A 12448-nucleotide genomic window follows, 5' to 3' on the forward strand; every position below is an offset into this window, starting at 1 on the left:
TGACTGCAAGGTAGTGTGTCTCACGGTGCCTCTTGCATCTTATTTATTAATCAGAGGCTGAAAGGTGTGTAACAATTATTCAGACTGCGTGCCAACGTGAGGTTAGAAGCTGCTAGGCGTGGTGAAAACGGCTGATGATTCAGAATATATTTCACTGTCAGCATAAATGGTGCATTCAAAACGTAGATCTCCTGCCAGATTTCCCCTGTCTATTTCTTTGCCTGCTACTTAACAGTTTCTGAATCGAATACTCAAAGTGGGGCTTCTAGATTGCTGTACCAGGATTAAAAATCCCAAGGAGTCTCAAGTTTATCAGCCTGCAGATTGTTGTTCTTCACGGTGAATGATTTGTATACAGATAAATATAGCCATTACACTGAGGATTTTTACTTTACTGCGGCTCTGTCATTTCTGATAAAATAGGAAGATGTTGAGCTCATATGTCATCCAGTATTACATGGATTGATCTGCACAGTACGATGAGGTTGGATTCAACTCATATTACATAGATAGCAACACGCCTGAACCCTTGGTGACATTAATTCATGCTGGGTTAAATGCTTACTCCGTAAATCCCGAGGGGAAAGGCCTTGAAGATTACAGCAAGTGAAAAATGGTGCTTATTGATGTATAGGACATCATTAAGAATTTGATCATCATAATCTGTTTCTCGCACACTTCATCTTTCTCCTTTTCTTGCGTTCCTTCAACCCCCCCGCCCCCTCCTCCCCCTTTTTCCACAAGTATTGCATCCATCTCTTTCATCCCTCCCCCCTCTCTTCAGTGTTCAGCCCAACTTTGTATCTCTTTTTTCTACTTCCCTTTCACTCAGTCCTACTTTGTCTCCTTTACCGCCAGCTACCACCCTTTGCTCACTTGCCCTTCACTTGTCTGTTCCTCACTCTCTAACCCTTTTCACCTTCCCTCCCTTCTTGTTCCAGGTCAGAGGAGGCCAATAAGGCCTTTTCGGCAGCAGTACAGATGCATGATGTCCTGGTGAAGGCCTGGGCCATGTGGGGTGACTACCTGGAGAACATCTTTGTCAAGGACCGCCAGCTCCACTTGGGAGTGTCCGCCATCACCTGCTACCTTCACGCCTGCCGCCATCAAAACGAGAGCAAGTCTCGCAAATACCTAGCAAAGGTGATAAGGGAACTGGGAAGGGGCCCTTTTGTGCGATTATCCATGTTCAATGTTTGGTAGGCAACATGTGAAGACTTATTAAATGCTAATACTTTTGTTTGCTTTGAAACGGTCATGTCAACAACCACTCCTGCACCTAACCCCTGTTACTATAAAACCAGTGGCCTCATTTAGGCCTTGTTTCAGATAGGGTCACTTTAAATTCCCTAGTTCACCGACCCCATCACATTAGTGTTGCTGATGAGAAAAAAAGACCTGACTTTTTCAGCCCTCTCTGGCACAGGTACAAGCAGAGAGTAGTAATTTGATTGATTACAGTCCAGTGGTAGACAGTGTGGATGGGTTCCCATGGCCAGATCGATGGTGGAGTGAAGGCCATCATCTAGCACGGGGGGGTTAACAAACTAATGGCCTCCCCTCATGCTCCAATCTCATGACCCTCTACATGGATTGACATTTCTCTAACAGCCAGACCAATGCTACCATACTCACCAGTTGAGTAAGCCTTGTCCTGGAGGTAAAGAGGTGGACTCTTTGCTAATAACCATCCCACCTTCGTACGCAGACACACACCAACTCATTCAATACAACCCCCCCAAGGTCCTTCCAGAGGTTAGCAAAGAGAGACCTCTATTTTCTCTTATAGTAGGTAAAGCACTGAGCCCTGCTGTGTCATACTGTACTCAAGTGAGGTGGTGCTCAATATCAAGAAAAGCGGCAACATCAAATAAGATGATCACAGCACAAAAAGCAAGAAAATAATGGCAAATTTAGGGCAATTCTTGGTACATTTTTGCTTCATTTCAACACTTTTGCAAACTAGATGTTTTTTTTTCCTTCATTAATTAACGACTTCGAGGGGAGGGGCTGAGAGATTGTGAAAATTGACTAAACTGCCTGCTGGGTCTCTGCTTTCAAAGAGCCACAGGAGAGTGGGATTAGAGAGACTGATCTGAAAAGAGAGCAAAAGACCAGCTACCTCTGTGTGTCAGGCTGGATAAATAATAAATATGGTCTTGCCACATTCAGTGTTAGCATTAGGCATTGCTTTCATCATCTGTTCTAATAATGGCTGCTACCAGCTTCACATCCCAATTAGATGTTTTTCTTGTGACCCCCCCCCCTCTCCCCCTCCCTCCCCCCCTTCCCCCCTCCCTCCCCCACTGGCATTGTACTGCCAAGCCTGGTTGGCAGTGCTTAGTCCTGATAGGTGAAGTGAGGTGACCAGTCATTATCTGTAATTATACGCAATCTGTGTACCAGGGTTGGCTCAGTGAAGAGATCCTGGGGGGGCTGAGTGGGGCTAATGTCTTCATCATAATGTAGATGCACATCCAAGCACACCATTGGAGGAGAGATCACCTCCACATTGGCTCAGCTTTGATCATGGTAACGTTTGCCAAGATGTACTCTGCAGCCCCGCTCCTGCTGTGAACAGAGCCAGGGAAGCAGCAGGGTCTGATTAATGATAGAGATCTTACCTCTTGCTACTTGGTGTCTTACAGTAGTTTCTTTATTATGAAATTTATGGAACACTTTAACGTGACTGCCTTAAGTGTTGCATTTAGTGTTTTTTTTTTTTTTTCCTTCTTTCCTTACCTGTCTTCACCTTCCTCCCACCCTTTTCTCACATTTTTCGTGTTCTTGTTGCATCTGTAGGTGTTGTGGCTACTCAGCTTTGATGACAAGAACACCCTGGCAGATGCTGTGGACAAGTACTGCATTGGAGTCCCGCCTATCCAGTGGTTGGCATGGATACCGCAGCTCCTGACCTGCCTGGTCGGTTCAGAAGGGAAACCTCTGCTCAACCTAATCAGCCAGGTGAGACCTTTACAAAACTCCCTATCCCATAGCCAGATCTAGATCCCCACTGAGCTTATGCCAAAAAGCTTTTGGCCGGTTTTCACCCTGTATCAATGAAAAAATATGTCAGCAACAACAGCTTTGTCAAATAATCTTACAATTCAGAATATGTTTGAAAACCATCTCTTCCCTACCCTTGTTTCATTTTTACTTGTCTTCTTCAGCTTCATGTCTGGATGTCCGCTCCACTCATTCATTAATTTTTTTTCTCCTGGCTTCTTTTATCCATTTGTGGCAGCACATCTGGCTGGTGTGTGTGCACATTAGTGCTCATGCACGTCTTTCTAATCAAAATAAATTAACTGCATTCACGCCAAAGTGGCCTCTCTCCTGCTTCCCATTTACCAAATTAAGCATTCAGATTCTTTCACTGTCCCGTTTACAGCGATTTATTGGCTTTCACCAGTCCCTAGTGAATTGGTTTTTAAATTATTTGTTCAAGAAATGATTATAAAGTTAATATCGTACGCATCCGCACTGCAGGAACAGAGCTAGTAATTAAACCGAGGACTAATTTGCTTTGCTTAATGGAGTATTATTTCCGCACAATTTGAAGAGGATGATCTTCAAAGAGTAGTCTGCTATAACAAACCGCCATCCTCTCAGCAGAGGAGGAATATTGTATAGAGGCTATGAGGGAGAGTGTGGTGGAGGATAAAGAGGAGAGGCAGGGTTTTAGAAGTGGGCAGTGTAATAGAATGATGTAGTATCATGGAAAGCCAGACAAAGTGTGCGATGAAGTGATGATTATTTTGGGAATCCTCTCACCCTCCTCACTTTTGTAGCATAAAGAGAAAACGTCACACTGATGGTTTGTTGTTAGGCTCATTAACAAGCTGGCTTAATGCAAGTTAGCTGTTAAATAAATGAACGTAGTGGTTTAAACATACTGAATCATTTGCATTCATGTTTTGTCTTGGAATTTATCTAACACGTTAATCTTGTGAGGGGACATCTGATTTAAAGTTGTGACCTCTTAGTTACAGTTGAGTCACATGAACTAGTACCTGCCTTTTACATGTAAATGAATATATGTCAAAGGCTGACTGTAGAAATTTGCCATGTATGGAGATCCAGTCCTCCCTTTGGTCTGCCTCGTCACCCTGTAATAATGGTAAAAGGTTGACATCCCTTTCTTCATCCCCGTTTTTATGAGAGAGAGCCACATTTTAATGCCAGGCAGGCTTTATCTCTGCCGCTTGTCTGAATTATTTAGAATTTCTCTGCGGCGGCGGGATGTTTAAAAAACGTATGTTGAAATATTGATGAAGGTGAGGAGAAGAGCGCCTGGGGGCAGGCGGGAAGATGAATCAGAAGTTAACAGAGTATCTCAACACCCCTCCCCACACTGGCTCCCACCCCTCCCTCGCTGCCTCCTCCTTGTCTTCCACTCGGCCTCAGCCCACCTCAGCTTCGCCAAAATATGACAGTTCTTATCTTCCCATTAGTGGGCTGATCTCTGGTACCTCCTCTTCCTCTCTGCCTTCCTTCCTCTTTTATCTTTAATGCTGCTGTTAGCTGCCACCTAGAACTCTCATCTTCCCATTTCTCCTGTCTCTAGTCCTTCAATTCTCAATCTCAAAAGTGTATTTTTCTGTAAATTTCTGTTTTTGAGCACTTTGAAATTCAATTCAAAAGGAGAATTCCAAGAATTACGCATTTACTGTATATAGTTGAAAAACATCAGTGATTTAAAAAAAAAAAGGCAGTGTGTAAACATTTACAGGATACTGTATGTGTATAAGGTGTGCACATGTGCCTATATTCAACTTAATAAATCGGTAGTGTTGTGTACACAATTTTCATAGATAGATAGATTACTTTATTAATCCCTGCGGGGAAATTAAGGTGTCTTCGCAGACAGGTACTTAAATACAGTTACAACATAAAACTCTACTATTAATACAGTACAATAAAATATGATACACTCACAATACAATACAAATGCACTTTAAAAGGAGGGATACAATACAACTACATTGGCACTACATAATGGATAAGGTGCAGAGAGGACATACAGCACGTATATTGATGTGTTTTTAAACAAATATTATTAATAGTGTATATATATATATATATAAAAGTGAGTGAAATTATAATAATTATTATGGACTGTTGAGTTGATAGACTAATAGTGGTCATCTAATAGGGGCAGATGAGTTATAGAGTGTAATGGCTGCAGGTATACACATTCACTTCACAGTTATGGGTAGTTTTATACATATCAGCAAATTTGCAGGAGGAGGAGGTGACAATTACTTATTTAGAGTTTTTCATGACTGTGGCTTTTTGCACTGGAAGCATTGTACAGGTTGCTGTGCTTTGGCCACAAAAGAGCATTTAAAACCTTTTTGGGGGTGGTTGAAGGTGCTCCATAGCTGCATTAGCTCACCACTGAGGAAGTGGAACGCGTTATCCAAGATGTAGTTCAATTTGATAATAGTTTTTGCTCTTTCCTTTTGTATCGTCTCCAGGCTGTCCAGACTTAGAGCTACAACAGCAGCAGCCTCTTTCACCAGTTAGTTAAGCCTATCTGTCTCCCCTGCCTCAGTGCTGCCTTTACAGCACACCACCGCTGACTTACTGTCCATGTAGAGTCATGAGTTATGTGGATTAAGGGAGCGTGAGTGTCTTGAAGAATTTGAGACCTGCTGATATCTGGAACAGCTCTTTCAGTTGTCCACTGACTCTAGAGAATTATAGTATGTTCTAGTTAGCTGTGGGCCAGTCCATTCTCACCCTCAGCAGCTTTAAACCTGTTGCTAGTTCTTGTCTAATCTTGATTTGTGCAGTTTGAGAATCCCTCTGAAGACCTGAGCTAGATGTCAGAGGAACGTGGATCGAGTCAGAGAAAGATTAGAGGTTCCAAAATCCATTTAGGCTGAATTATGAAAAAAAGCTTCTTTTCTTTCTCTATCTCTCTCCTGTATCCCCCTCCACCGTGGTGTTGGGGGATACAGGACCCACTTTTAGTCATATTGAACAAAGTTTTGTTGTTGAGATGTGGAGGTATCTCTTTCTGCCCTGCAGCTATATAGAGGGTCTAAAGGGATCAAGTAGCTCTGAAATTGCAGCCTATGAAATTGTGCTCTGTGACCTGAAATAACCCTGTGGTTTGGTCTTCCACCAATATCCAGTGGGCCTTAAGCCAGGCTTGCAGATCTCTCCCACCTAGAATGTCAAGATATATTTTTTTTACAGCCTGCTATTGTTTGTTCTTTAGTCATCATCATGACAAAAAGTACATCAGATCATTCAGTTTTGATTACATTTTACATCATTACAACAGGGTATACCATGGCAAAGAGGAACGTGAGTTGTCAGACAATCCCACACGCTATAAACAAACAACCTAGTTAGACATCATTTCTAAACCACATATTTGCAGATGAGACTAAGAGTAAGCAAATGTTGACTGTAATCCGTCATTTATTTATAGATGTTACTCTCAGATTATACGAATGTTAAAAAAGAAAATCTGTTCATTGAGACCACCAACATTGGAAAACTCCAAAAAAAAGAAAAGTGTGTTTTACTTCTGCTTATAGTTAAACAAAAACTGCAGATCTCTATTCTCGCCTCTGTAGGATTTTAGGGAGCTTTGTCACAGCTCATGTTCTTTGTGCAGTCACAGTGTCACACACAGATATATCACTGTCAAGTTGAGTCTAGCTCTTTCATTCAAAGGGTGATTCCTTTACAATTTCTGTGTGCGATGTGTCGCAGTGGTCGCCCTTGTGTATTAGAATGTAATTTGGTGAAAAGTGTGGAATTTGTACTGTAGCTACATAAAGGGGGCGTTTGAGAATCTGCTCAGAGCTTCTAATGTCTGTTCAAGACGCTTAACATAATCCAATCTGAGCTTGCAGCACTACATGAATAAATGACAACTGAAAAATACCTACAGAGGGTGCCTTTACTTATCAAGTGTGTTGGTTTGTGCATCATTCTCTAAAGGAAGACTGACCTGCCATATGCTGTCACATTATAAAGTCAGCTGTATACATAAACCATGTTTCGTGCCCAGTATTGTATCTACATTCGCGCTTGTGTGTGTGCAGCGAGTTTGCTACGTTCCACAAACTCTTAGTTTTTTTTTGTTTAATAAATAAACAAAATAAACTCAAAACTAAATGTCAAGAAAGAAATATTCTTCCACCTATTTACCTTCTGAATTCAGGTTTATCTCTTTCACCGAACTAGGACTAGCTTAATTGCCATGTTAACTCATCAATAAAACGCACTTCATTTAGACTCAACAGAAACAAAGTAAATCTCACCAAAACCGTCTTAGTTATTCCTTCCACTTGTTCAACAATCACCAACTCTGGTTTGGTCGAAATAAAACCTTAATTCAAAAATACGTCAACTCTACATGCAGTTTTTCCCTGCTGTCTCTCTGCCATTGCTGGCCTCTTTGTGCTCCAGGGTTAGCTCGCTGAACTGACTCGTTTTTGGGAGGCAGACCATTAAATAAGCAAAATAAAATGACAAAAAGCAGCCAAAAAAAACTGGCAATATACTCCGCCAACTGCAGATTTATTGGCTAATCGCCCAAGTGTAGACAGACCCAGTCGTTCAGACAAAACCATAATAACAAGAAGAAGAGAAAATATCTATGTATGTAAGTATGCTGGTAAGGTAGTTTGCAAACTTTTTTTAAACATGGATTTAACGTTATTTTCTTGATTTAGAAACGGACATTTTCAGTGAATACAGAAAATGTCAGAATATGATCTATCTTGGATGCTGTATAACGTGCTTTACAGCCAACTAATCCTACCTTCTCAATGCACTGTGACAGAAATGTAAATTATACACCACACTGAATTCACCTGCTGCATTACTTATCAAAGGAACCCTACTCCACCAAGTTTGGGTTGATTTTGCAATGTGTTTAAAAACTTGAAATCTCTTATGTTGCGTTAAACCTTCCAATGTTGTCAGTGACTTTTCTTGAAAGTCTTGAGGGCAATTTCATCATCAGTCACATTTGGTTTTGTAATTCAGATATGACGTGTTTTTAACCTCCCTGACTAAAAGCTTCAATTACAGCAGAGGTCTCTGGCTGTATCAGTATGATCGCTCTCTGACACACATGCACAAACAGTATCTCTCTGTCCCACTCTCTCTCTTCACCTCCCTTCTCTCTCTCTCTCTCTCTCTCTCTCTCTCTCTCTCTCTCTCTCTCTCTCTCTCTCTCTCTCTCTCGCCATCCTGAGGGGGAGTCTTTGAAATGTAATCTGTGACCCTCTTTTATCTGCTAGGTGGGACGAGTGTACCCCCAGGCTGTCTACTTCCCTATCCGCACCCTTTACCTGACGCTCAAGATCGAGCAGAGGGAGCGCTACAAAAGTGGTAAGTGAACATGGCTGGCTGTAGTGTGTTGCCTCTTTACCACACACTGAACATTAAAAGCTCTGTACTACTTCTACCAGTTATTAAATGTAAATGAATGTATAGGGGAAGAAAATGTTTTTTTTAGCATATTCTCAGTGATGTATAATTTCCCCCAGTGTTACTCTGGACCGCACATCTGTTCATCTGTTCTTAAGAAAGCTGTAGAATTTGCTTGTTTGCTTTTCAGATCCTGATTACCGTCTTTTTTCTTCTTCTTTCTCCTCTTTTCTTTCTGCCTCCTGTTTTTTTTCTGTCACTTCTATCTCCCACTCCACCACTCATCCTTTCCTCTTACAACACTCTTCTTCCCCAGATGCATCTGGACAACAGCAGCCCAGTTCAGTGGGGGCCCAGCCTCACTCAGCGGCCTCTGACCCGGGGCCTATCCGGGCCACTGCCCCGATGTGGCGCTGCAGCCGGATCATGCACATGCAGCGTGAGCTACACCCCACTTTGCTCTCCTCCCTGGAGGGCATCGTGGACCAGATGGTGTGGTTCAGAGAGAACTGGCATGAAGAGGTGAGAAGAACAAAGGTGCTGGTTTAATGTGTGTCTGACTTTGTTGCTACGTGTTGTTTCAGTGGATCAGATGGTGAGAAAATAATACAGCTGGTTGTGAAAATGTAAATACATCCGTGCATATGTGTGAAAGTAAGTCGGAGTGCACGTCTTGTGTATGTGTGTGTCAACCAGATGAGCCTGTTCTCTCTGGTAAGATGACACATCTGTTTAGTCCAAGGTGACTTGTCTGGGAATTGGTCCTCACTGTCTCCCATTCCCTGACTGAACTAGTGTGTTGTGTTGCCATAACCATTGATGGGTAGATTATATTTAAGGCAGAATTGCCAGTACATGCATGTACAGACCCAGATTAATTTTTTCTTGGCTGATATTTTCTCAAATCCCTTTGTTTTTGATTATTTTTGGGGATTTTTTTTACCTTTAGTCAATAGGACCGCTGTAGACAGGAAAGGGGGGAGAGAGGGGGGGACGACATACAGCAAAGGGCCGTGGGATGGAATCGAACCAGGGCCGCTGCGGTAAGGACTGAGCCTTAGTACATGGGGTGCACGCTCTACCAGGTGAGCTACCAGGGCACCCCAAATCCCTTTTATATTTAAGCATATGTCGACTTAAAGCACCCATTCAGTCAGCAGTCCCCCCCCTGATAAATGTGTGGATGTCAGTGCAGGAGGTAGTCCTGACATGATTGCAATTGCTGCTAAATTGTTTTTAGCCATGCGAGGCACAATCCACGCAATGGTAGCAGGACTGTGGGCGGAGGGGAAGACTGGGAGAAAGAGGCAGCAGGAGAGAAGACTGAGACAGGTGATGGATGGGTGCAGTGAGCGTGTAGAATGGGCAAAGGGATGTACGGCCAGACGTGTGTGTGTGTGTGTGTGTGTGTGTGTGTGTGTGATTAGCTGTGATAGTTTGGGGCACTCAGCAGCAGCTGCAGGCTCTATGCTTCGTTCCACTGGGCAGGCAGAGGCATGCTATGCCATCATCACCTTCACTCTCTCCCTTTCGTTGGTTACTGTATGACATTGCATCGCTGCACCTTTAGTTCCTTAAGAAACGTGTTGGTCTCTGCTCCTTCTCCTGTGTTCATCAAGGACTTTGAGTTATAAAGTATGTCCATTTGTCGCAGATATCTGACTCAACAGATACTTACAAATGAAATGATTTGGATTGGAGAAAAATGTTGGTGCATCTCTTATTAGTATTATCACATATATAATGTTTTCTGACTATTTCTCTTCCTCTATCTGCAGGTCTTGAGGCAGCTGCAACAGGGCCTGGCTAAATGCTACTCAGTGGCCTTTGAGAAGAGTGGTGCCGTGTCCGACGCCAAGATCACACCGCACACACTGAACTTTGTCAAGAAGCTGGTTAGCACCTTTGGTGTTGGCTTGGAGAACGTCTCTAATGTTTCCAACCTGTTCTCCAGCGCTGCTTCTGAGTCACTAGCCCGCCGGGCCCAGGCCACAGCACAGGACCCCGTTTTCCAGAAGATGAAGGGACAGTTCACAACAGGTTGGTTGGCTTTTAGAATAAACTCACATCAGACTGTATAGAAATAGAACCATACAGAACAGACAGACAGAAAAACAAGCGTCGAAGAGTTCTTTAATTTTGAGCTTGTTCTTTAGTTGTCCGTTCACTTTTAGTTTAATGGCTGTCATTGGCTGTCAGCCAACTTCGTCATAACACTTGGAAATTTGAAGAGACAAAAATGAAGTGCAATTCTTCAGGTAAAACCAGCAGCACCTAGCTCTTTACCCTGAAGCCTGACATCAGCAAACAAGAGCTGCATTTGTGCTACTATATGTCTATACTAGTTTAAATGACAAGACAGGTCCCCAACTGGCCTCTGTAGCGATATATTAAACCGGTTATATTATACCTGTTCAGACACTTGTGCTGCTCATATCCGTGGTGTCTGGACAATGTTTCCAACCAGATGATTTGATTTAGGGAGGGTTTGGGGGTGGTGACTGGTCAGAAATAGGTGTGTGTGTCAGTTTGTCTTTATTACACTGTGTGTGCACACGGCCACACTGGTTTTGATTATACACCAGTCACTGCATTTCTAATCTAAGCTGGTGCAGCACTGCGGTGATGATCTCAACAAGCAGATGATGATGTGAAATACAGCAGAAGTCTCTGAGGGCTCTTGCCTCAGCTGAAACTGTAAAACGTTGAACTCTTTTGTAAAAGTTCAGTCTTTAGTCTTAGTAGGGTTTAAAAGTCTGTAAAACACTATTTGTTACAGTACATCTCTTTACTGACACTGTAATGGAATTGTTTTATTTATCTGCAGCTGTTTGCCGTGTGGGTGTGTGGTCCGGCCTGGCCCGAGGATAGTGGCGGAAAATAACGGCTTTCGAACGAAAGCCGTTATTTTCCGCCACTATCCTCGGGCCGGGCCCTTGTGCGGCACGCTGCTCGCCGATGACAGCAAATAAAACGGGGACTTGGATGATGAACACAATGAAACATGACACGTGAAGCAGGCTCGCCGTGGCAGAAAAGATGATAGTCAGCCTTCAACGTCCTCTTTTGTTAGTTCTCCAAGCATGAGGGTGAAGCAAGCCCTCACAGAGAAATGCGTTGAGTTCAAACAACTCTGAATTGTAGTTGAGAACGTCAGTTATAACGGCCCACGTATTAAAAAAGTGTCGGGTTTAAATCGGGCTCGGGCTCATAATTACAGTTAATGTGTCGGGCCGGGCTCGGACACAATGTGCCCGTGTTGGGTCGGGCTTGATTTGTTTTTGGGGGCCAGATCTAAGATCTAGTTTGTGTGTGTATATATATATATATATATATATATATATATATATGTATATATGTATATGTATATATGTATATGTATATGTATATATATATATATATATATATATATATATATATATATGTATATATATATATATATATATGTATATATATATATATATATATGTATATATATGTATATATATATGTATGTATATATATATATATGTATATATGTGTGTGTGTGTGTGTGTATATATACTTACAAAGCCCGAGAGGTCTGTAATTTTTATCATAGGTACACTTTGTGATGTCATGCAATAAAATGCAAATGAATTACTTAAAAATCATACAATGTGATTTTCTGGATTTTTGTTTTAGATTCCGTCACTCACAGTTGAAGTGTACCTATGATAAAAAGTACAGACTTCTACATGCTTTGTAAGTGGAAAAACCTGCAAAATTGGCGGTGTATCAAATACTTGTTCTCCCCACTGTGTGTGTGTGTGTGTGTGTGTGTGTGTGTGTTGGAAGACAGTCTGCATTGAAAGTTGGTTCTCTGATCCATCCCCAGTTTTGGATTAGCACATTTCAAAGCAAACATTCTGTGGTATTCATGTGTATGCTTGTAAGTTAATGATGAAGCCTCCAGTCATTGTGGCCTGCATGTTCAAATTCATACGCAATCTGAAGAATCCAACAGGACAGGTGCAGTTCTTGTTTAGCCAAGGCCCCCTCTGAGACATTTTTCTCAATCATTCCC

The 12448-nt window shown here is 42.2% G+C and overlaps 1 protein-coding gene across 1 annotated transcript in view; it reads left to right on the plus strand.

Moving 5' to 3' along the window:
• trrap (transformation/transcription domain-associated protein) overlaps positions 1 to 12448 on the plus strand; it is a 94834-nt gene that overhangs the window by 68288 nt on the left and 14098 nt on the right. The window contains exons 62-66 of the mRNA XM_078280077.1: positions 942 to 1143; positions 2803 to 2964; positions 8274 to 8364; positions 8720 to 8925; positions 10182 to 10443. Of these exons, the coding sequence (XP_078136203.1) occupies positions 942 to 1143; positions 2803 to 2964; positions 8274 to 8364; positions 8720 to 8925; positions 10182 to 10443 (923 nt within the window). The remainder of the gene's footprint in view (positions 1 to 941; positions 1144 to 2802; positions 2965 to 8273; positions 8365 to 8719; positions 8926 to 10181; positions 10444 to 12448) is intronic.

The sequence above is a fragment of the Sander vitreus genome, chromosome 21 (assembly GCF_031162955.1).
Source record: "Sander vitreus isolate 19-12246 chromosome 21, sanVit1, whole genome shotgun sequence".
Taxonomy (NCBI): domain Eukaryota; kingdom Metazoa; phylum Chordata; class Actinopteri; order Perciformes; family Percidae; genus Sander; species Sander vitreus.